The sequence below is a fragment of the Bubalus kerabau genome, chromosome 11 (assembly GCF_029407905.1).
Source record: "Bubalus kerabau isolate K-KA32 ecotype Philippines breed swamp buffalo chromosome 11, PCC_UOA_SB_1v2, whole genome shotgun sequence".
Taxonomy (NCBI): domain Eukaryota; kingdom Metazoa; phylum Chordata; class Mammalia; order Artiodactyla; family Bovidae; genus Bubalus; species Bubalus kerabau.
In genome coordinates, this window is record NC_073634.1 from 101,262,871 (window position 1) to 101,287,727 (window position 24,857).

Sequence of the window (24,857 nt, forward strand, 5' to 3'; positions counted from 1 at the left end):
AGGCCCTGTGGTGACCCAACTGCCCATCTCATGAATTCCCAACCCCAAATATGCCTGCTTTCCTCATTCTGCTCCAGGCCACTGGGCCTTTGCACTTGCTGTTTTTTTTTTTGCCTGGAAAGCTCTTCTTTCAGATTATCACATAGCTTGCTCCTCCCCCTACTTTATTTAGGGCTTTGCTTAATGTCCCCAAGCCTTCCCTGACCACCGTGCCTAGAACTGTCCCTTGTCCTTTGCTCTCTGTCCTCAACCCTGTTTTATTTTCCTCAGTCTCTGCCCGAAACAATCACTTTCCATTTATTTGTTGACTCCAGGTACCTGCCATCTCCACCAGGGCACTGACTTTGTCTCGTTCACTGCTAAGCCGCCAGCACACAGCAGGAGCTTGAGAGTTGTTTCCTGCTGCTAGTGAGGACCCACAGTGGCTCAGTGGGTAAAAAATCTGCCTACAATGCAGAAGACCTGGGTTCAGTTCGTGGGTCGGGAAGATCTCCTGAAGGAGGGTGCAGCAACCCACTCCAGTATTCTTGCTTGGAGAATCCCAAGGACAGAAGAGCCTGGTGGGTTACAGTCCATAAGGTGGCAAAGAGTTGCATATGACCGAGCACGCATGCACTGGTGAGGACCTGCTGTATAGCACAGGGAGCTCAGCTCAGTGCTCTGCAATGATCTAGATGGGATGGGCGGGATGGGGGTGAGGGTGGGGGTGGGAGGGAGGTCCAAGAGGGAGGGGATATATGTATATACATAGCTGATTGACTTCATTGTACAGCAGAAACTAATACAAAAACATTGTAAAGCAACTATGCGTGCACGTGTACTCAGTAGCTTCAGTCGTGTCCAACTCTTTGCGACCCTGTGAACCATAGCCCACCAGGCTCCTTCTGCCCATGGGATTTTCCAAACAAGAATACTGCAGTGTGTTGCCATGCCCTCCTCCAGAGGATCTTCCCAACCCTGGAACTGAACCTTTATCTCCTGTGTCTCTTGCATTGCAGGCAGATTCTTTATTGCTGAGCCACCGGAGAAGCCCACATTTATTGCCTAAGAAATGTATGAAGAGTGTACCCTCAACCAGTATTCATCACTATTATTATTATTAATTCTGTCAGGCTGGACCCTGGTTCTCTGGCTGACACAAGCCTCAATATTCCCATCTGCAAACTAGGGAGAGAGGTCAAACTTCCCCAAATAGAGAAGCCCCAAATTTAAACTGAAATGTGATAAATCTAACAAAATAAGTTGCAAACCGAAAAAGCTGAGCTACAAACGAGACAAAATAAAAACTGTAGGTGAGGTGTGTTTCCAGGGTGCGATTTCACGTAGAGTTCCCCCTAGCTCCTGGGGCAGGGGCTCCTCTTTGGGATGCTGGCTAACAGTCCTCCCTGTTTTGACATTCTAGAGTCCCTGGGACTGTCCCTCCTTCCTGCAAAGTCCTTCCTGATCTCTAACTATCGTCCCTCAAGCTGCAACCCGGCCCCTGCAGGCTCCAAAAGCCATGTGAGTTCTCTCCGTCCAGCCAAGGTGGGGTGAGGTAAAGTAGGGACCCCTCCCCTTGCTCACCTCCCTGCTCTTCCTGGGTGAGGTGTCCTGTCCCAGCATTTCCGGCCATTCAGGCCCGGAAATCCTCCCACTGTTGGGAACAGACTGGCCAGGACACTGGGATTGCCCCAGCATTTCTTCCTGCTTCCTGTCCACTTCCCCTCAGGCGCTGGGCAGGAGCAGAGTCTTGGGGAGGGGGTACCCGCCCCAGGGATATCAGGTGGCCAGAGCCAGTTGGGTGCTCGGGTCAAGGCCCAGGCCCAGGAACTTGCCATGGCCCCTCCCTGACCCTCTGCAACACTCCAGGATTTCTAAGACCTAAAGTGACCATGTCTGCTTACCACCCATGGCCATCATCTGCCCAGACTATGGCCACCACCTCGCCACTGCCTCCCTGCCTGCATCTGTGCCCCTGTGACTTGTTCTCACCCCAGCAGCCAGAGCAGTCCTGTTAAAATGAATCAGATCACACCTTTCCTCGGCTCCAACCCACTGGAGTGGCCCCTAGTTTCACTCAGAATAAGAGCTGAAGTCCTCATAATAGCCTCTGCACACTGGCTCCTCACCACCTCTCCCATCACTCTCCAACAACACTCCCCTCATTCATGCTACCCCAGCCAAGCTGAGCTTCTCACTGCCTTTTGTCCCGACCTCAGGGCCTTTGCACTTCCTGACTGCTCTGCTAGAATACTTTCCCTCCAGATATCCACTGAGCTCCTGCCCTTCCCTCCTTCAGGTCTTTACTAAAGCGTCCCCTTCTCAGTGAGGACTTCCCTGGCTGCCCACCTGGAAGTGAAGGGAGCCCACTCAAGGCTCCCCACCTCCCCGCCCTGCTTCATTGTTCTCTGTAGGGCTTCATCTGACTTGCCCTGTGCTGTCTCCTCTCATCAGAACATCAGCTCCACAGGGTAGGGGCTGGGCTCTGCCTGGAATGGTGCCAGGCACCCCATGAAGATGTTTTTGAATGAACGAATGTCACAGCAGTCCCTGCAGTCCTGAGGACAAGCTCTAGTTCTGGTTGGTGGGCCCTCTGTGACCAGGCCCCTGCCAGCCACCCCTCCACTCTTCCTCAGGGTCCTCCGGGCACTCCGACCTCAGCCTTCCTCCAAAGAGCGCTACTGCCTCCAGCCTCAGGACCTTTGCACATGATATACCTTCTGCCCAGAGGAATTCTCTCCCTTAGAGTCAGAGGAATTTCTACTCAGCCTGCAGATCTCAGTTTGCTTGGAGATTTCTAGAATGTTCTCCCTGCTTTTGTAATGACTAAATCCAGGAATCAAAGCTTCCATGTTTAAAAACTCAGCTCCATTAATTAATTCATTAATTAATTTCTTATTTTATGGATTTCAAAGGCATTTCCCCTCTAATATTAGTGGTGGAATCAATTAATAAATAATAGTGACAATTGAGCTAAATCAGTTCCATTAATCAGCTGCATCAATTATTTAAATAACCAACCCCTTTAATTGCCTGTATTAGCTGATTTGTTCTAATAACTGATACCACTTATTGCATACATTAGCTTAATTAATTGAATTAATGACCTGCAATTACAGTCCATTACCCTTTATTTCCCCAACGCAGGTTTCAGTCCGAGCTTTACCTTCAGGGTCTCCATCCTGGCCTGAGAGAAAGGGTGAGGCTCCCGCAGGGACTCTGGAGAAGAGGCTGCTGTCCTCTTCCACCTTGGCCCTTCCTCGCCACGGGTAGCCTTGCCCTGCAGAGCCATGGGGTCTTCCTGCCCTCTATCTGTCCCCCAGTTTGCTCCTGGGGCGTGGTCATATGGCCTTTAGTGGACACTTCCCAGCCTCTGCCTCCTGCTTCTCAGCTTCCCCCCGCCCTCCCCTCTGTGAGCTTCGACTTCCCCATCTGTGAAATGGGCATATTTTAAGTGTCTTCATAGAAGGAATGCAAGCATCCCATGAGAAGAAAAGATACAAGGTTCCTTAACCCCTTAACCCCAGGGAGCCCCCTGAGGCTCCTCCCTCTGCCACCCCACCCTGACCCCAGAGAGCTCCCATCGTGCCTTTCTTGGGGGCTAGAGAGATTCTCTCCCTTCTTCACTCACCCAAGCAAAGCAACAGCCCTGCTCTGTGCTCCTTAGTCCTTCAAGGCTCTGAGCAGACAGAGCTGGGGGTGGAAACCCCCATCTCTTTGGGGACACCCAGCCGTGGGCCTTTGGGATTCCCTGTCAGGAAGGCCCTTGACGTTAGACCCTGCCCACCCCCTCTCCCGAACAAGGAGCCACCACTGTCCTGGAGACAGCCTTACTCCCCTCCCCCATCCTGTGCCCTCAGTCTTCTGGACAGGGGTGAACTCCCCAGCAGAGCTCAGGGAGGGTGCCAGACCTGTGGGGAGAGGCCAGAGCAGCGGCCACTCTTCCCAGGGCAGAGCTGGGGGGTCTGGGTCCCGGGAGTTGCTGAGACTCAACAGCTGCTGGCCAAGGGCAAAGGGGGAAAGCAAGTGCTGAGCGCTGACCGAGGGCCTGTGTGGAAGCCTCGCTTCACAGCAGGGCACGCGGCTACTCAGAGGAGACTCACGTTGGTTCTGCTTTTCTCCTTGCCCTAGGCAGGCTCTCCCAGAGATGGGGATGCCCCCGGATGGAGACAGGGAGACACTGGGGAGGGGAAAGAGACGAAAACCAATATTTCGACCAGACCAGGAGCCCCGAATTGACATCAGGAAGAGGACATGGAGTGGGCACGAGCAGAAAGAGGACACTGGGAGCTCGGGAGAGGGCACCGAGCTGGGGTGAAAGAGGCTGCGTGGCACTGGGCGAGTCGCCCTCGTCAGGCCCCAGTCTCCTCTCCTCTACACGGGTGTGCTGATAGCCCGCGCATCCCGTATACTGGCACTTCCTCGGGCCATGTCTAGGAAAAATGCTCTACTCTGTCTACTCTTAATAATGACCCTGTGAAACAGGTGCTGTTTTTGGAGAAGCAGATGGGGAAACTGAGGGTCAGAGAGGGGAGGGGGTCTCTCAATGTTATAAAGACAGTCAGCGGGCCTCTGAGCAGCTGGTGTATCCCACCCCCTGCACCCCTCCCCGTCCTTCCCAGCTTTCACGCCCAGAGCGCCCAGCATTCTGTAAACAGGGTCCCCTGAGGGTTTGAGGGGATGTGGCTCCAGCTGGGGATGGGGGAACCGTCCATCTATCCCAAGCCAGCGCAATTCCCACAGCCCGAGGCGTCTGGGGGTCTCGAGGGCTGTGAGAAAGTCTCCACAGGAAATGAGAGCCAGGAGCAGCTGGGCCCCTTCGGAAGACAAGGACCAGCCGCCCAGAGCCCGAGGAGACTGAACAGGCTGGGCCCACCACAGCCCCCTCCCCTGGTGGGTAATCACTACCAGATGCCCGGCAACTGACGTCACTTTGCAGGGCCGAGAGGGTCGTGGGACTCGGGGGAGTGTTGGGAATTCTTGGACCAGAATCAACATTCCAAAAGGAAATGGGGGTGGGGGGGAGCATCTTGGCTTATTCTCAGTGCCCGGCACCAGGGCTGGGCGCGGGCAGCTCAGGGTACCCCTGGCTCTCCTATGGGGTGCTACCTTCTCCAAGTCTCAAGTTTCCTGCTGAACGGCCCTAAGAGTGAGAGCAGAGGGGCCTGGGTCTCTGGGAGGAAGGGAAGGATGCTCCGGTGAGACACCTCAGAAAAAAGTAAGACTCGGGCCAATCTTCGACAAAGGAGAGGTGCTTGTCAAACATAAGTCAGAGTGGGGCCGTCCTCTGCTCAAGGCCAGCGACGGCTGCCATCTCGTTCACAGTCAAAGCCAGGTCCTTGCCGGGCCTTCCAGGCCTTGCTTATCTGAACCCATTTCCTCTCTGGCCTCATTTCCACCCCTCCTCTCCCCAGCCCCCAGCTTGCTTTCTGCTGCTCTGCCAACACGCCAAGTATGCTCCCACCTCAGAGCCTTTGTAGTTACTGTTCCTTTGACCTAGTATACCCTTCCCTAGCCATCAAGAGGGTCTGTTCCCAGGATGCCTGAGACTAACATAATATTGTACATCGACTATATTTCAAGTAAAAAAAAAAGGGGGGGGGAGGGGGGTCTGTTCCCTCATCTCCTTTGCTCAAATATCGGTTTCTCACTGAGAATTTTTCCCTGCATAACTTTCAGCCACTACCCCAAGACCAGTTCCCCTACTTGATTTAAATCTTTCTCTCTAGTGCTTTTCTCTTCTAGCCGACCAGGTAACTCGTTATCTGGTTTATCGTCTGTCTCCCCCACCCTGGAATGGGGGCTCCATGAGAGTAGGGTTTTGTCTGCTATGCTCATGGCTCTCTCCCCAGAATCTATAGGGGTGTCTAGGGCATAGCTGCATCTCAGTAACTATTAAAATGAATGAAGTTCCAGCTCCACTGTCTCATCTCGAGCAAGTTGTTAACCTCACAAAACCTTGATGTCTTCATCTGTAAAATGGGCTCCTGTTACCGCCTTTCCAGGGTTATGGGAAGCCATTTGAAGTAATGAGAGAGACAGCTCTGAGATTTTTATTTACAGCAGGTGATACATGGCCTAGTGGTTAAGAGTTTGGGCTTGGGAGCTGGTCAGGTTGGAATCAAACCTTGGTTCTGACAATTAATCTCTCTGTGACCCCAGGAAAGTCCCTTTTTCTCTCTGAATCTCAGTCTCCTCACTGGTAGAATGCAGCAAATAGAGGCTCCCACCTCACAGGGCCCATGTGGTAGAGGGGACCCACTGAGTATTCCAGGCAGGGCCGGCCTCTGGTGGGACCCTGGCCTGACCATTCCTGTGTGTGGGTGTGGCTATGGTGTGGGGCTTTGGGGGACCTCCCTTCCCTCTCTAAGCAGCCACTTCCTCCTCTACAGCATGAACTGAAGGGTTGAGTGTCAGGACTCTCTAGAGCCACTGTTTCCCTGCAGGCAGCTGAGGGGATGGGGGCTGGGGGCGGGCTGGGGGCAGGCTGGACGGCGCTCTCCTTTTTGGGAGCTAAAGGCCCTTCATTGCCTGTATCGTTGGCCCCTCCTCCCTCCTTCCTCTCATCTCCCATGATCTCAGCAGAGTACAGGGCACCAGGAAACTCCTGCAGCCTCACCTCTTCCCCTTCCTTCCTTCTGCTCCAGGTGCACCCTGCTTCCTAGGGGGTAGGGGAGGGACATGTCTCCCCCAGCTTCGGCTGAACAGCCACTGGGATGACCCCCTTGGGACACTCAGGAACGAGGCCCCTGGTCTTACTCAGTGGCAGTTCTCAAACGCCCTCATTCCCAAGCTGGACGGATCCTCAGAGACCATCCCAGACCCATCTTGGCTGCTGGAGAGATGGACGCCCAGAGCAGGGCAGGACAAGCCTGAGATCACACCTGCAAAGCAGCTCTCCTGTCTCTGGCATAGAGCTGAGCTTCACAGGCTCTTAGAAGAAATGTTCAACAGTTCCTCACCTTCTACTTGGCCTAAGGCAGGTGGGACACTGGGTCCCAGGGCACCAGGAAGAGGCTCAATCCGATCTGCTAATCCACCCTCCTCAGGACCCTGGGACATCCCAGGTGATCAGGGGCAGGAAGGGAGAGTCCCCCTATTTCCTCTGTCAGCTCTAAGCCAGGCCTGATACCCCAAGGCACTGCCAGGACTATCTCTGCCCACAGGGGAGGATGGCTGGCTCCTAGACCTGGCATTCTAAAGGTGTCTCAAGACCTGCTGAGGGGTCTGATCCGGGAAGGTGGAGTTAAACGCTAGTTCTGACTTTCATTAGTTGTGTCAAACTGGGCAAGTAAACCTGTTTTCTTACTTGTAAACTAGGGATAGTGATAGTGTCTCTCTCCTGGGAGTGTTGTGACCAGCAGATGCTCAGCCTGAAGCGGGGTCAGAGTTGCACCAAAAGAAAGTTTAAAAGTGCCAGATGCTAAACTCGCACCCAGGTTTGTCAGCTGCCCCAGGGGCACAGATTTCCCCCACAGCCAACTCCCGGTCCCAGACGGTGGCCCTCCTTGGTCCCAGCTCGGTCACTCACCCTCTGGATCCCAGTGCGGGGCACCTCCGGCCCACTGCAGTCATGGTTCCCTGCCGTCGCCGCCTGCAACCCGGGGACCTCCTGTTTCCAAGGCTCCCGCCTTTCTCAGGCTACGGAGCTGCGGAGCTCACAGCAGGACTCCAGGGGCGGAGCCTGGCCTGAGGCCTCGCCTCTGACACGCCCCCTCCGCCCTCCCTCGGCGTTCTCCACAGTCTATTCCGCCCTCTGGGAAGGACGAGCCCCGCCCCGGGCACGCCCTTCGCCTCTCCTTGTCCGTCAGGGTCGGGGAGGGTGGGAAGGCCACGCCCCCAGCACGCGCCTCCGCCTCGCCCCGCCCCTCTCCAACGCCAGCTTCCCCAACAGTCCCCGAGCAGCATGGAAAGGCCACGCCTCCCAGACACGCCCCTGCGCCCCGCCAGCCCCGCTTCCGCAAACCTCAGGCTTTGGATTACCTCACAACGCTCCCCGACCCGCACCGGACCCCTACATACAATCCTTGTTGCACGCCCGAATGAGGCCGAATTTAAGAGATGGCAAGAGAAGGCAGCCTGGAGTAGGTAAAGATGGTGAGAAAGCATTCGTTCTTTAAATCATAAATGTAGGCACTTCCCATTTATTGCGTTGTTTGTTGTGTGCCAGGCACTGTGCTAAGATTTTTACGGGTACGTTATTCTTGAATTCTCACCACAGCCCTACAAGATAGGTGGTATCGTTGTGCGCATTTGTCAGATGAGAAAAGCGAGGCTCCGAGAAGGGAACAGACTTGTCCAAGGTCAGTAAGAGGCAGTCTGGTCTGGATTCACTCTGCAGCTCTACAAGGTCCTCCTCCTTCCCACAGAAGGACCAATTATCCCAGCACACAGAAGCTGTGCTTGGTGTCTCAGGGCAAAATCACTCAAGAGAGGTTCCAAAACAAACCCTAGAGTTTAATTTTGCTCAGATTTTCTTTTTCCCTCTTTATTTCAGTAAGTACATCTATAATAACCAGTGTGGTTTAGACAAAGTCTCTGAGAGTTGGAAAGACAGGGATGTCTTTGGTTAGGGCTGAGGGGTCTCCCAAGGGCTGTAGGGCTTAGAATGTGGTGGGTACCATGTGATGGATGAGTGTGCAGCCACTAAAGACAGGCAGATTCCTGCTCAAATCCCACCCCTGCAACCTTGGCTGAGTCTCAGGTAAGATGGGGGCAGGACAGGTTATAGTATTGATATAATCTTTTACAGAATTTTCAGGGAGTAACATTTGTTTTGACACCTAGTAAAACAGGTACTTACTAATTGAGGGCTATGGTCACATCACTATTTGTATTTTTGCATCAATTCAACACATCCTGTACCCAAGTTAGGTAGCAAATGCTTTACCAGACCTAGGGGAGCAATGTTGTCCAGCAGAATTAAAGGCGGAGACTCAGAGGTGGGGGCCCAGGGCAGGGATCCAGAAGTTGGGCTGGGCCCAGTGCTGAGGGCTCATGCAGGAGACTGCCTAGGGCGCTGGAGTCAGGTGGGTCTTAGGTCAAGTCCTAATTTCGTCATTTGCTAGATGTGCAATCTGACAGGGGCAGATGGCATTTCTTCTCTGAATCTCAGTTCCCTCATCTGTGGTATGGAAATAACAGTATCCTCTCCCTGGATTTTTTTTTTTTTTCTGAGAATTAATTACATGTGAAGGGCTAAGTACAGTGCCTGGTCTATAGTAGTGAAAAGTGAAGTGAAAGTCTTAGTTGCGAGTTGTGTCTGACTCTTTGTGACTCCATGGACTATATATAGCCCACCAGGCTCCTCTGTCCATGAGATTCTCCAGTCAAGAATACTGGAGTGGGTTGCCATTCCCTTCTCCAGAGGATCTTCCCAACCCAGAGATCGAACCTGAGTCTCCTGCATTGCAGGCAGATTCTTTACCATCTGAGCCACTAGGGAAGCCTGGTTTATAGTAAGCACTTAGTTAATGTGTAGGGGTGTGTGTGCGTGTGTGTATTTTGTTTTCTTTCTACAGATGTGTGTGTTGGGCGGTCCTCTCCAGACTCTGTTGACAGGAGGCTGGAGATGCCATCCCCGCAGGTTCTGCCCTCACCCTCCCCTGATGGGCACCTACCTTTCTGAGGGCACATTCTTGGGGTCTTGCTCCTCTTCTGTGTCTGGCCTGGCATCCTCAGGTTTTCTCGTGGGGTCCACTTCCACTGCTGAAGGGTTGGGTCCCACTGTTGGGGTGTCCTCCCTGGAGGCAATGGTCCCTGGCACCACCTTCTCAGCTGCCTCCAAGCCTGGAGGGTCAGGCAGGCTTCGGGGTACCACCTGGGGCTCAGGGCCAACTTCCTGGGCCTTCTGGGTGGCCTGTTTGCCCTGAGCCTTCTTGATGCTGGGGCGAGGCATGGTGCCCATGTGGCTGTACATGTCGCTGGAGCGGGCATAGGCCGGGGGGCTCTTGGGGACTGTCACCATGTCATCCTGTGTGGCATCGAAGGTGTCAGCCTCCACCTGGGGCCGGATACTGTTGGGGGCCAAAGATCGTCTCAGAGTAAAGGACCGCGGAAGGTTGGAGAGACTCCCAAACCCCTTGAACTTGAAGAACTCTGGAAGGGGGGAGGGGAGGAAAAGGAGTTAATGACATTGCCAGCAGTAATAATAAAAGCAATGAAACATTTGTGCAGTTCCACTCACTGAGGGTTCATGGAGGGTTGGGAGCTTCACTGACACCCCCTCTAGGAGTTACGGTATAATATGGCACCACTGGGATCCCATAGCCTTTGAATTCCACATCCTAGCTTTGTGACCTTAGGCAAGTCATTTGACCTCTCTGAGCCCCATTCATCCACATCAGTAGGATAGAGACTATAGTATTCATCCCCCATGGTGGGGGCAGGGGCAACCTCTGGGCTGTGGACCAGTACCTCCTGGCAGATCAGCAACAGCATTAGACTAGAAATAAAGTGCACAATAAGTCTAATGCACCTGAATCATCCCCAAACCATCCCCCCCACCATCCCCAGATGGTGGAAATACTGTCTTCCACGAAATTGGTCCCTGGTGCCAAAAAGGTTGGGGACCACTGCCCTCTGAGCAATGGAAGAATTGAAGAAAGCCATGAACTCAGCATGTAAATAACATGCTTCATAGCCGTCAGAAGTAATGAAGAAAGATGGTGATGACAATGCCTTTGCATTTGTCAAACATGCCACCTTCATTAATCACTTCCCTGAATTCTCAGCACAACTCCATGGCACAAGTTTAATCCCCCATTTTCCAGATGAAGAAACTGAAGTTCAGAGCGGTGATATGACCTGCCCAAAGTCATATAGCTGAGAGCACATGTGTGTGTGTGTGTGTGTGTGTGTGTGAGACGTGCGTGTCAGGGTCGGGGCAGGGGTCGTGGTGTGGGTGTTTGAACGAGGCTCTGAGGTGCCCCTGAGGTGCGGATGAAATGAGAAGGGGGCTGTCGGGTTCCTGAGGGTCCCACTCCCCGCAGTTCTCTCCTTCCTGTCAGCTGAGCCCTGGTGAGGACTCAGGCGGCAGTGCTCGGGTGATACCATCTCCGCGTTTCCGCAGGGGTGCGCCTGAGCGCCCTCCTGCCTGCTCCCAGCTGTGGGACTGCCCCTCCTCCTAGCCACCGCCGTCTGCCGGACTTCACTACGGCCCCTCCATAAGCAAAAACGAAAACACCCTGGCATTTCCCACTTCCTTGGCATCCTCCACCTCCTCAGATGCTCACGACCATGGTGGAACATAGGTGGGATGGCCCCATTTGACGGAGAGGAAACTGAGGCCCAGAGAGGGGAAGGAATTTGCCCAGGGTCAAAAAGCCAAGCGGAGCCTGGCCGAGGGCCCGCGGCGCTGGAGTGCTGGGGTCAGTGCTCTGGGGCTTTCCTCCCAGGCCTGCCCACCCCCCACCCCACCCTCAGTTATAGCCTCTGCCTCCTGACAAGCGCCATCAGCAGATGCTGAGGCTCTGCTCTTAGAAAGCTATGCCAACGAGCGAATCGCCTCCTTTCTCCGTACCACTTGTTTTGTCTCCTGGGCACCGGGGGTCTGGAGGAAGCAGTAGTGGGGCAGGGAGGGAAACTGAAGTCCAGGGTCCAGGGACTTGAGACTGAGCCCTGCTCTGTAGCCCTGTATGACCTCAGGCAAGTCTCTGGGTCTTTTGTCTGTGGAATACAGTCATAATCTTTGCCCTGTGCACTCCCCTCATGTGCTGTCAGGTCCAAAGAATCAGAGGGGGCCTTCCCTGTGGTCCGGTGGCTAAGACTCTGTGCTCTCAATACAGGGGGCCTGGGATTTGATCCCTGGTCAGCGAACTAAATCCCACATGCTGTAACTAAAAAGATCTTGCATGCCACAATGAAGATTGAAGATCCCGAGTGCCGTAACTAAGACCCAGCACAACTAAATCTGTATCTAAATCTTAAAAAAAAAAAGAATCAGAGGGAGCTGAAGTTTGCTGGGACCAGGAAGGAATCAGCAACCTGGGAAAGAAGAGTGATGGGTGGGTGTGGCCCCTCATTTAGATGCTCTGGGTCCCAGCGTCACTGCTGGTGGGGTCATGGGACATTAACCCATGGCACGCACCCCTCCCCCCGCCCCAGCCCCAGCAACTCCCAACCTGAGACCTCCGTGTGAACCAGCACAGAGGCAGGCAATGGAATGCGTGGAGGTCTTCCTTGGCACAGCCCAGAGGTCACAGGGAGCCAGAGGACACACAAACGAATGGAGAGACTGACAGTTGGGTGGGGAGAGACAGAGGAATAGCGACAGACAGACAGACCAGACAGAAACAGAGATGGAGAGCCAAATCAGCTGGAGAGAGAGAGAGCAGGCCAGAGGGATGGAGAGACGGCACCATGGGAACTCTCAGAGTCCTCCAGAGAGAGCCAGAGATGGACAGAAAGAGAAACAGAAACGAGATAGAGTGGGAAGAAGCGGATGCAGAGAGGCTGAGACGGACGGACAGACAGAGGGATGAAGGACGGTGCAAACGGCACCCCACACTCACTGAACTTCTTGCTGGCCTTCTTGGTCCCCTCCGTCATCTTGGCAAGCCGTGCAGAGCCCCTGGCCGAAAGGCGGGTGGCCACTCGAAGCTCTGGACATCAGTGCTGGGATGCCTCCCTCACCTCCCCTTCCCCTTTCTCGCGCCCTCTCGCTAGCTTCCTCTGTGTATTTTTAAACCAGTGAAACTCTCACAGCCCCACCCTCCCCATCCTCTCCGCAGGGGGGCGGAGGCAGGGCGCCCCCCTCCAAGTCCCAGCCCCTGTGGGCCTCCTCCTTGGCCTTGGCAGCGGGGGGAGGCAGGGGGCAGACCACAAGCGCGTGAGATCTGGAAGGTCTGGGAAAGAAACCGCAGGCTCTGGGAACAGAGCCTACTGGGCTGGGGGCCTCCAGGGACCTCACAACTGCTGTCGGGGGGTCTGGCCAGCGGGCTGGGAGGGTGCAGGGAGTCAGGCCTGCGGGCAGAGGGGTTTATTCTAAGCCTCAGTGCCTGGAGATGTACTGGCAGTGGTGGCGAGGGGAGTGCCATGGTTTGGCCCGTGGGCCCTGAGGCCACCCAAATTCAACTCTTGGCTGCCCCCCTCTGTCACTGTGTGATCCTGGACAAGTCCCTCCCCGAGCATTAGTTTTGTCTCTGTGAGTGAGGGGTATTTGCAATGCCCACCTCACAGGGTCCAGCGCTTGGTGCAAAGCCTGGCACAGAATCAGTGCCCTCAAGGCATGGTCACTCCTTTTCAAGCTGGCAGGGACATGGTGATAATTTAGTCCACCACCCCACTGTACAAGGATAGGATAGGAAAACCGAGACACAGGCAGGCAGAAGGCCCCCAGGTCACACAGCGGGTCGGTAGCACAGACTGACAACCTGCCCTCTCAGGCCCCTAACCCACAGCCTGGTGTTTTTCTACCCTGCAACCCCGTGTGTGTGTGTGTGTGCATGCACGCTCACATGGGCAGGACAGAGATGAGGAAATGAAACCTCCCCTACACAGGTTGTTCCTGCCACCTGCAGAAGCTTCCAGCAACTGCTGGGGGGTACCTGAAAGACCAGGGGCTTCAGATCCCGGCTCTGAGTGCGGAGTTACTCCTGCCTCTAAAGACTCAGTTACCTAACTTCTAGACTAGGCACGAGCGTAAGGTACACAGTCAACCCATGGAGGCTCTCGCATGATCGAACATTATTATCCTGGCCCCAGGACTGGCCCACTGAGGTGTGAAAGGGGAAGTTCAAGGTCAGGTGGGGCCCCTTGTACATCCTCCATAAAAATAATGACTACTATTGACTAACGTTTTCTGGTCACCTAGTACGGGCCAGCCAAAGGGCTCAGTTCTTTTGCCCTAAGGAGGAAAATACTGTTTTTCTTGTCCTCATTCTACAGATGGTGGAAACTGAGGCCCTGCCCCAAAATCAAGTGACCTGGAATTGGGACATGCCTGTCCAGTCATGGAGTCTGATGTCCTAACTTGCACACTCAGAGCTCCTGCCACCTTCTGGCAGCTGGATGATAGACCTTGGTGGGAGAAGGGCCTGCCAAACTTTGTCGATGGGACAAGGGGGAACCTGAGGCCCTGGAAGGGAAAGGGACACAGCCCATGAGATGGAGGCAGCACACAGGCCTGGATGGGACAAAGTTCAAATGAAAGGATAGGGCTTCTGGACCATGGACTTGGGAGGAAAAGGGGGTACAACTCCAGGTCCCTCTCTTGAGCATCAACCATGATCCAGGCATGGATCTGGAAGCCCACACAGATCGTCACAGATCTGTGAGGTGATCCTGGCACTGTCCCATTTCACAGATGAGAGAACTGAGGCTAACGAGGAGCAGAGGCTGGACAGATACCCAGGTGTTTTAACTCCTTCCCGTCTTTGGTTGTTGTCAGAAGAAGGACAGGGGCTGGTAGGCTCATGATAGCTAGAGGGGTCTTCCTGGTGAAAGCTGGAGGGTGGATCCCCCAGCTTCTCTCTCAGGAGGCAGTTGGAGGGATTTGGGCTCACTGCTGAAGTGGTGGCATCAGCCAGTACTGGCTTCCTGGCCAGACCCACTCCCAACTTGCTGTGTGACCCTCCATGAGAGACTTTACCTCTTTGAGTCTCAGTTTCCTCATCTGTGAAATGGGGTCACAGTAATCCCCCCTCTCCCCCTCTTCCTGGAGTTGTTGGGAAGACAAAAAGAGCAAATGATGGCCTGGGCCAGTACACCCTGGAACTTCTTGCTGAAGGATGGAGGTGGTTCAGGCCAGGGCAGACTGGCTCAGATCAGGAAAACCCTGGGGCAGGCACACTGGGTGACACTCGGGAGTCCCAGCCACAGCCAGGGCGAGGCTGTGCTGCCGTGGTGGAGGGGCCTTGCCTGCACCAGGCTAGCCCTGCCGTTGGCCCAGGCGCCAGGGTAGTTGCCGCATCCCTGAGAGAATGAATGGGGCTCAGTGTGACTGCTCAGTGTGGCGGCTCTGCTGAGCTCAGAGCCCTCTTTGTGCCGCCTCAAGTGGCCGTTGGGAGTGCGGCTGGGGACCTGCTGGCCGGTGGCTGTCCCCAGGCCCTCCTCAGCCGGCGCTGGAGGCCAGCCCAACCCCACTCCACAGCTCTGAACACACGAGCGCTTTCCAGCCTCAGGCCTTTGCTTGGGCTAGACCACACTCGGAATGCACGCACCCCTCCACCGGCTCATCTTTCTCTCCACTGAGTCCCTGTGGTCTAGACTGAGCCACAGTGCCCCAGGAACCCTGCTCTGATTTCTAGCCCCTCCGTCCTCCCCTCCCCAATCTATGACAGAGGTGTCAGCAATCTGGCCAAGGACGATTAGAGACTGGAGCCTTTCAATGTCATAGTCACTCTACCCAGGCATACCTGAGTTCAGACGGCCACCTGCCTGATCTCAAGCAAGTCACGTCACCTCTCTGAGCTTCACTGTTCCCATCAATAAAATGGGACAAACTCAACATCTCTCGCACTATCCTGCGGCCATGAAATAAGATGTCTACACTGAGAATACTATCTGTATTACATTCACTTGTGTCGTCATTTAAAAAATATTTTTATTTATTTACTTGGCTACCCTGGGTCTTGGTTGCAACACATGGGATCTTTAGATCCTGTAGAAGGGATTTTTTTAAGTTGTGGCATTCAGAATCTTCTAGTTGAGGCATACAAACTCTTAGTTTGGCATATGGGATCTAGTTCCCTGATCAGGGATCGAACCCAGGCCCCCTGCATTGGGAGCTGAGTCTTAGCCACTGGACCACCAGGGAAGTCCCTCACTTGTGTCTTTATATGCATGTTCTGAACAGACCTCATGCACCATCAGAGGCACTGGCCTCAAGCTTCCACACTGGCCACAGGCCTGCTCCAACTGTAGGACTCAGTAGATATCTTTTCACAGCTTCCTCAGTTGTCTTCTATGGGGGGCCAAAGAGACCTGGCTTTGAATCCCAGCTCCATAGCTCCCTGGCTGCGTGGCCTTGGGCAGGCCACTTTTACCACTCTGAAACTGTTTCCTCTTCTGTAACTTGAGTCCCCTAACAGCAGCTTTCTAAGACGGGTGCTGTAAAGTTCCAGAGGTCTGACATACATCATGGGGCCAGGCATGCAGTCAGTACCTAGCTGGTGTGGGCAGAAGGTCCATGGAATTGCAGGGCCGTGGACATCACCCAGCCATTCTCTATTCTATGTCCCCCTATCCAGTGACCCATTGTCTCCCCAGGAAGACCAGCAACAAGAGCACACCCCCCCAGGAGCCCTTCTTCTTCCCTCCATATGCCCCGCACCCTGCTCCTGGTCAGGGGAAGAAAACAGAAGGTCCAGGTCAAACAGCTGGCCAGGCGCTCCCTTTCCTACTCTGTGCCTCAGTTTCCCTAACTGCTAAATGGCAGCAGGACCAGAGGCTCTCTCAGAGCCTGCTCAGTCAGTCAGCAAACATTTCCTGAGTACTGGCCACAGGCCTGGCCTTGCCAGCCTAACCGGTCCATGGAAACAGGAAACATTTCCCTCCAGCCAGCGAAGAAGTCAGAATCGGTGAGAAGTTGTTTCTGGCTAGGATCTAATTTCTTCTCACTTTGACTGAGCAGCCTTCTGAAGGGCTCTGACTGCTCCTGCCTGCCGTCATCCCGCAGGGAGGGCTGAGGGCCCGAGGCCCTGAGGGGAAGTGACTGGCAATGTCAGGGTTCAGGCCAGGGATGGGGGTGGTGGAGGTGATGACACCACCGGAACTTCTGCTGAGGCCTCTGCCCACAGGATGTAACTTAGGGAGGGCTTGTGAGAAACAAGCAGGGGCCCCAGCCTGAGAATCTGATGGTGGAAGCCAACCAAACCCACACAGACTTACCCCTCCCACCCAATGCGATTATCCCCTCCCACACCTCCCACTGGCATCTGGCCACCCAGCTGGCGATGCTGTGCCATGACAGTGCCCTTGCTCCACCCTCAGCCCAGGTGGGCGGAGTCCTGACATGGGTAACTGCTTGGGGTTGGCACCAGACTTTAGCTGGTGTTGGCTTTACATATCAGTGTGGCAACTGGCCAGCTGTTTGACCCTGGCCAATGATGTCACCATCCATGGGGTTCTCCAGGCAAGAATACTGGAGTGGGTTTGCTGTTTCCTTCTCCAGGAGATAAGCTGGTTAAATAGTATCACAGACGATAAGCTGGTTAGATAGTATCACAGACTCAGTGGACATGAATTTGAGCAAACTCCAGGAGATACTGGAGGACAGAGGAGCCTGGTGGGCTTCAGTCCACGGGGTTGCAAAGAGTCAGACACGACTTAGCAACTGAACAACAATAAGTGATGTCACCCCTGAGTTTCAGTGTTCTTCTATGTACAATAGAGGTAATAATAGTATAATATTGCTGAGTGAGAATTGAGATAATTCCCATAAAGTGCTAAGTGTACAGCTTGGACCATTTATTTTCCCTCCATAAACTATAATTACTACAATTATTATTATTTTCTCCCTCCCTGCTCTCCCCACCCCCAGTTTAGCCAATGGCCACCCTGCTTCTAATACTGTACCCAAGAAACTGACCCCAGATCACTCCCTGAAATGCCCCAAACCCTCGCTGGTCCACACTGCCTTCAGGAGAGGGCTCTCTGCTCCTCACCTGATCCTGAAGACCTTCCCTGGCAGTCCCCCTGCCTCCCAGCAGAACAGGGTCTCTTGGGACATAAGCATTACCAGACCCATTCCTGACTCCTCCTACAAAGAAGCTTCAAGGCCAAGCCATGTGAACTAAGAGCTGGAGAGCAACCCAGGAACCTTCCTGGCAGAAGAGAAGGTAGTGGGGTGCAATCAGAGAGCACAGCCCTGAAAGCAAGGGGCCCTGGCGTGTAGGAAGCAATGTGGCCACAGCCTAGGTGGGGAGATGCAAAGAGCCTCAAATGTCACAGTTTGGTTTTTCCTGATGACAGTGGAGAGAAAGACATACAGATATCACTTCAGAACGATCTGATGGGGGCTGGCAGGGGGACAGACTGGGGAAGACAGGTCTTAGGATCCACTGGTGGAGGACTGGGGTGGGGGTGCAGATTGAAGAGGGGTGGAGAGGAGGTCTGAAGGCAGCCTTGTTGGGGGGCTGGGTGTTAAAGGCTGGAGGGAGGTACAGGAGGCTCCTGGAGCCAGAATGTATCAGAAAGCTGCTGGGGAAGAAGGGCCAGGATAGGAGAAGCAGGCATAGGATCAAAGAAGGAGATGGTGGACGGTGGTGGGCTTGGTACCCTGGCATAAGGACAGCAGGCCTCAAACAGCACCACTTGGTATACTGCTGGACAGACTGTAAACAGCCTGAATCAAGAGAATCCTCTTCGGATTCAGATAGACAAGGTTCGAGTCCCAGCTTTATTACTGTGAGACCTTGAGCAAATGACCTCACCTCTCCGAGCCTTAATGTGCTCTTCTGTAAAATTGGTTAGTGATCCTGACTATGGGGCGGTGGATTCAGGATTCAGAAGGAATGCCCAGCACTTCCTGAGCACACAAGAGGGGCCGACGAAATGCCGGCTACCTTTGTGACTACTAACCCGGGGCGCGACCAGTTAGGGAGCAGCTCGGCGAGAACCAAAGTCCTGTGGGTCTCATCTCTTGTCTCCCAGAGAACTGGGTGGGGATCCAGGAGTGGAAGGCCCAGGCGTTGCTGGCTCACCACCTTCAATGTCGCCGCGCCCCCTGGCGGCTGTCGGTTGCCATATCAACAGCGGGTCGGCGGGGGCCCGGGGAGGCGGCGGTGGGGGCCCGTTCTCCCCTGCCCGGACCCCAGGCCGCTCTCTCAGCACCTCTAGTCTTCGCCTGCGTAGAGTGGGGTGTGGGGGGCGGGTGGGGAAATCCCGAGCCGGGGAGGAAGGGACTCCCGCTGCGGCTGGCATGTACGGGTAAACTGAGGCACGCGATAAGTCGCGCCCCGAAGCCAGGTGTTGAGCGCGGGGCCCCACCTCCGTAGGCGGAGGAGGGGCCGCGGGCGGTGACGCGCCGAGGGCGGCGGGCGGGCGGGAGGCAGGCGGCGGCGGCGGCAGGTGCGGCCGCTGAGGGTGGAAGGGAGGAGGGAGGGGGCGGGCGGAGGGGGAGGGGAGGGCGAGGCCTGGGCACCTCCCCCTTTATAACGCGCCCCCTCCCGGGCTCTCGGGCCGCCTCCTCATCGGCTGTTTCCGTCTGGCCCCCTCGCCCGGCCGCCCCGGGCCCGGGCCCGGCCAGGGAGCCCCCAGGCCGCGGCTCGGGGGGCTGCCCCCCCACCGCCCCCCCGCGCCCGGCGCCCAGCGCAGCCCGGCGGAGGCGGCGCCGTCGGAGGAGGAGGAGGAGCAGGGCACTGCGGCTGGCCCCGGATCGGGCGCCAGAGCGGCAGCGGCTTCGGCAGCGGCGGCGGCGGCGGCCGGAGCCGATGCAGCGGGACGCACCACCTCGAGCCCCAGCCCCGGCGCCCCGGCTCCCCGCGCCCCCGATCGGGGCCGCCGCCGCCGCCGGCGGCGGCGGAGGCGGGGGCAGCGGCGGTGGCGGAGGCGCCTCTGCAGCTTCGGCTCCTCCTGGCCTCCCGGGAACTACAAGTCCCAGGGGGCCTGGCGGCGGGCGGCGGGCGGAAGAGGCGGGGTCGGCGCCTCGAGGCCGGAAGTGGCCGTGGAGGCGGAAGTGGCGCGGCCGCGGAGGGGCCTGGAGCACGGCGGCGGGACCCGGAGCGGGAGCGGCGGCGGCAGCAGCGGCGGCGGCGGTGGTGGCTGGAGGTGGCGGCGGCGGCGTACTGGAGTCAGCCATGGCAAAGCAGTACGACTCGGTGGAGTGCCCTTTTTGTGATGAGGTGACCAAATATGAGAAGCTCGCTAAAATCGGCCAAGGCACCTTCGGGTAAGGCTGGGCACCCCCCCCCCCCCCGCCCTCAACCCCCAGGGACCGGGAGCCTCCTGAACCTGCACCCCTCCGGGCCGACGTCGGGACGCCCAGACCCGGGCCCGGTTGGTCGGGAAGCCACTTAGACGCAAACTTATCCCCTGGTCTCGCTAGGCCGCACCGCAACCCCGCCGGGGCCTGAAGGAGTCGGCCGGCGGGGAGGAGCCTGAGGCCCTTGATGGGGGGGCAGGGAGGGGTTGCAGAGAGGAGCCTGTGAGTGGAGCGGGATCTGTCCGCGAGACGCCCTACTGAGGCGCAAGGAGCAGAGGGAAGGAGGCTGAGACTCGAGAAGGGACCGGAGTCACCGCGTGGTGGGGTAGCCGAGTGCCCTGGGGGACCCGGCCCAGCCCCGCCCGGGATTCCCTTTCCGGCCCTCCTCTGGTGGGGGAGGGGCGGGTTCTGCGGAAACGTCCTCTAAGATCCTTCTTGGGTCTCCCCTCTCCGCCTGCAGGGAGGTGTTTAAGGCAAAGCACCGCAAGACTGGCCAAAAGGTGGCCCTGAAGAAGGTACTGATGGAGAACGAGAAAGAGGGGGTGAGTATGGGGTGGGGTGGGCAGGTCTCCCAGCTCCCTTGGGCGTGAGGTGGCGTTTCCACCTTTCTGCTTTGGGGACTCTCAACGTAATAGATTCAGATTAGGTGTTTGGAAATTTCCATATTCCAGGAAGTTTGACTTCCCACTTCAGTCGTTGAATTCAAATGTCTTAGAGCTTTTGGTACTTCATTCTTGGGTGAATATGTTTGGTGCCAGGAGGGGGAGCCCATGCTTGTACCCAGTGCCCCTGGGTTTTTGGAGTTAGGAAGTCTTTAAACACTTTTTCTTTAGGGTTTAATTTTGTTGAACGCAAAAGATATATATTATATATACATATAATAATGATAATAATTACATGCAATGGTTTTAAAAAGGTGAGTGGTATTCAGCTGAAAAGTAACAGTCTCTCCTGCCACACACGTGTGTTAGTTCTGGTTCAGCTTTCCAGAGACCAGCTTTTTTGTTAACTGCCAAACAGGTTAAATGCAGGCATAGGGCCAAAATTTATAAGATTGAAGAAACTGCAGAGCGTCTGATGACTGGTAACAGAACCTTTGTGTGAAGTATCACTGTTTCGGTTCATTCATTGAATTATTTTGATTCATTTCATTCAGTTCTTGATGAGGGGTACATAGTTACTCCCATTTTACATATGTGGCATCTGAGACAACTAATTTCAGAGCCTATGCATTTACTCTGTCCCCGAACCTTTGACCCTTCGCGTGGACCCCATGGCCAGTTCCTGGGTCTGTAGTGTGCTTACCCACTTTTGACTTTCTCCTGTCTTTTCTCCCACCCAGTTCCCCATTACAGCATTGCGGGAGATCAAGATCCTCCAGCTTCTAAAACATGAGAATGTGGTCAACTTGATTGAGATCTGTCGAACCAAAGGTAAATTGTTTGGATCATGTCCCCATTTTCAGATGGAAAAACTGAGGCTTTGTTTGCGGAGTTGACACTGGACACATTTACACTGCCTCTTCTTAACCCAGACATTCCAACTGTGACTGCTTTCTCTGGTCTTTTCATCGGAGCAGGTGCTTCCCCAGGGCCTGCCACAGCACCCAGCCCAGAGAAGGCACTCAGAAAATATCTTACCCGTGAAGGAATTCGTACCCGGATATTCGGGTGGCCATGGGTTGGAGGAGTTGGGAGCTAGTTTGGAGGAAATGAGTTGCATATAAGGTTTCTGATTTTTTTTTCTCTCCTCCCCCTCTCTCCTCATTCTTTCTGCCTCAGCTTCCCCCTATAACCGCTGTAAAGGCAGTATATACCTGGTGTTTGACTTCTGTGAGCATGATCTTGCTGGGCTGCTGAGCAACGTTTTAGTCAAGTTCACACTATCTGAGATCAAGAGGGTCATGCAGATGTTGCTTAACGGCCTCTACTACATCCATAGGAACAAGGTGGGGCCCTAGTCGGGGAGGAGAGAGCAAGGCTTGGGCTGGCCTTTGCGCTCACTGCGGGGTGGGCATGGCTAAGGGATCCCTGGGAACCCTCCGCCTTGTGCTTCCTGCAGATCCTGCACCGGGACATGAAGGCGGCTAACGTGCTCATCACCCGCGATGGGGTTCTGAAGCTGGCGGACTTTGGGCTGGCCCGGGCCTTCAGCCTGGCCAAGAACAGCCAGCCCAACCGCTACACCAACCGTGTGGTGACCCTCTGGTACCGGCCCCCAGAGCTGTTGCTCGGTGAGGACTCTCCCGAGCTGGCAGAGGGAAGCAGGGGCTGGGCACTCAGCTCAGTCTCAGCACCCCAACTGCCAGGGCTTCTTGAGCCACCGGCCCCAGGGGCGTGGCCTCTCGGGAGGCCGTGGGGCTCAGGGGGCCCTCCCTGGTGTGCTCTTATTCCCAGGGGAGCGGGACTACGGCCCCCCCATTGATCTGTGGGGTGCTGGGTGCATCATGGCAGAGATGTGGACCCGCAGCCCCATCATGCAGGGCAACACGGAGCAGCACCAGCTCGCCCTCATCAGCCAGCTCTGCGGCTCCATCACCCCCGAGGTGCGTCACAGCCCGCCTCCTGGGGCCAGCCCCCCAGGCCACACACCTCTGAGGGGGGTGGGGGAGGCTCCCTGGCAGGGTAGGAGGGGAGCACGGAACAGAGGCGAAGCCCTGAACTGGACAGGCGGCTGGTGGAGGGTCACAGTCTGCTGTTAGCCATGGCGACGTCAGGTCTGGGCTGTGTCCCCGGTTCCTGGGGTTCTCCGGCAAGGTGTCTTGAGCGCCTCGCCTCAGAGCTGACCTGTGCCGTGAGACATCTGTGGTTCTGTCACACTTGGCACACGTATCCCAGGTGATTCATGTCAAAGGGTCTGGTACTCAGTGCCTGTGTCCCATCTGTGGTTGCTGATGCTTTGGCCGCAGAGGGCTCTGGGGTGGTCTGGAAGCATCTGAGCAAGTTGTACGTATTTCCTTATTTATTTTTGGCTGCTCTGGATTTTCATTGCTGCGCCTGGGCTTTCTCTAGTTGCAGTGCGGGGGGCTTCTCTTGTTCCTGAGCACTGGCTTTAGACCCGCGCTTCAGTCGTTGTGGCGCACAGGCTTAGTTGCTTCATGACATGTGGAATCTTGCCAGACCAGGGATCGAACCCATGTCCCCTGCATTGGCATGCAGTTCTTAACCATCGGATCACCAGGGAAGTCCTGAACAGAGACGTATCCAGTCACTGAATACGTACTTGACCAGTGGACCAGGCACATACCCTGCTGAACTAGTCTTCCCCTCTTTCCATGCCTCCCCCCTGCCCCAGGTGTGGCCAAATGTGGACAAGTACGAGCTGTTTGAGAAAGTGGAGCTGGTCAAGGGCCAGAAGCGGAAGGTGAAGGACAGGCTGAAGGCCTACGTGCGAGACCCCTATGCGCTGGACCTCATCGACAAGCTGCTGGTGCTGGACCCCGCCCAGCGCATCGACAGTGACGACGCCCTCAACCACGACTTCTTCTGGTCCGACCCCATGCCCTCGGACCTCAAGGGCATGCTGTCCACCCACCTGACATCCATGTTCGAGTACCTGGCACCTCCACGCCGGAAGGGCAGCCAGATCACCCAGCAGTCCACCAACCAGAGCCGGAATCCCGCCACCACCAACCAGACGGAGTTTGAGCGCGTCTTCTGAGGGCCGGCTGCTGTTGCTTCTCGTTAGGGCCATGGTTTTGGTTTTTTTTCTTCTGCTCTGTGACTTGCAGCGTGGAGATTATGGGGCATGTGAGTTTTTCCTCTAGCGCATATCTTATTTAATCCACACCCTGAGCATCAGGCACCAACCGAGCAGACTGGAGTAAAACTTTGGCGGAGGGTCCAGGAGGGCGCCTGAGCTGCCTCACCTTGTTCCCTGGCTTTGGCGGTGATGCCCAGGGGGTCTCCTTTACTTTAGGACAGGACTGGGGTGGGGGAAAGGCACGCCCCACCGGTGACTCTGAGATACCCCAGCATGCTGGGAGGAGGGGACTGGTCCCTCACCCACCCCGGCCCTCCCTGTGGGATGAGAAACTTCTGTGGGGCACAGAACCAGCCTCAGGAATGGGAATGGGCTGCTCTCAGCCTAGCCCTCAGAACCTCTGAGGCCGATGGATGCTTTTGGTTTCTTCGATAGGACAGTTTTATCGTGTTGATTTTGTTCAGTTGTTCAGAGACATTCCTGGGTACAGGCTGGTCAGTTACAATTAAAGTTGACTCTTTTTCAGTAAACGGCTGTGTTCTGTGTTCTATGTTCAGACCACCAGCTAACCCTGTAGTTGACCACTGAGATTTCATTTGTCAGGACGTGGTACTTTCCTTTGTCCCAGTTCATGTCTCTTGACATACCTTCAGGGGACTTCTGTCTCTCTTGTTTATTTTTCTTGAGTACCCAAGTGGCAGGTACCATGATGCTCCCTTATTATCCTCTCCACTCAGTGTCTGAGAAAGCAGGGAGACAGACGAGAAAAGGGACTCAGTCTGCTGAGGAGGAAACGGGGGGACCTTCTGTGAGCCACACCTGCAGCGATGACCCAGCGGGGCAGCCTGCCTTGGCTGACAGATGTGTTCAGACTTGACTTACAATCACAGGAGGCTGGAAAGGCTTCTAGCCAGTGGAATGACAACAGATCTGTAACCTGCAGGAGTTCTCAGGCTGCTGACCAGAGAGTGGCAAGAGAGGAAATGACCAGAAGAGCTGAAGGGTCTCCAGGGCCTTGCGGAGGTGGCAGTAGGAAGAGTTAGGGTGGCAAGCAGGCGGGAGGACAGGGAACAGTTAGCAGAAGCTTGGATCATGTGGGCTCTGAGCTGGGACACTCAGGAACAGCACACTCTGGGGAATGCCTTTGATACATATCCTGTGAGTCTGAAATCTGAAATAGGCACATATGAAGCACATTCTACATTCTGTCCAGTGGAGGCCTCTTAAAGGGGACCTGGGGAAAAAAGGTTGGCAAAACCTTTTACCTGAACTGTCCTTTCCTGGTAGGTATTAACCTGGGTCACAGCTTCAC

The 24,857-nt window shown here is 55.5% G+C and overlaps 2 protein-coding genes across 8 annotated transcripts in view; one reads left to right on the forward strand and one right to left on the reverse strand.

The window, feature by feature from the left end:
- SH2D3C (SH2 domain containing 3C) overlaps window positions 1–12,612 on the reverse strand; it is a 33,077-nt gene extending 20,465 nt beyond the window's left edge. For 3 of the 7 annotated variants that reach the window (XM_055541225.1, XM_055541228.1, XM_055541224.1), the window contains exon 1: window positions 7,511–7,621. Coding sequence is in view for 3 of the 7 variants with exons in the window: in XM_055541229.1 (XP_055397204.1) it covers window positions 9,600–10,077; window positions 12,492–12,528 (515 nt within the window). In the remaining 4 variants the exon portion in view is untranslated. Of the gene's footprint in view, window positions 1–7,510; window positions 7,800–9,599; window positions 10,078–12,491 lie in introns of those variants that run through there. The other 4 variants (XM_055541229.1, XM_055541223.1, XM_055541227.1 and 1 more) reach the window with 4 other exon arrangements.
- A 6,509-nt stretch (window positions 12,613–19,121) lies between these two features.
- On the forward strand, window positions 19,122–24,075 carry CDK9 (cyclin dependent kinase 9). Its single transcript, XM_055541230.1, has 7 exons — window positions 19,122–19,810; window positions 20,304–20,385; window positions 21,186–21,276; window positions 21,625–21,791; window positions 21,905–22,076; window positions 22,240–22,388; window positions 23,138–24,075. The coding sequence occupies exons 1-7, from the start codon at window positions 19,353–19,355 to the stop codon at window positions 23,501–23,503; spliced, it is 1,485 nt and encodes a 494-aa protein (XP_055397205.1). The 5' UTR covers window positions 19,122–19,352; the 3' UTR covers window positions 23,504–24,075.
- Window positions 24,076–24,857: the final 782 nt, after the last annotated feature.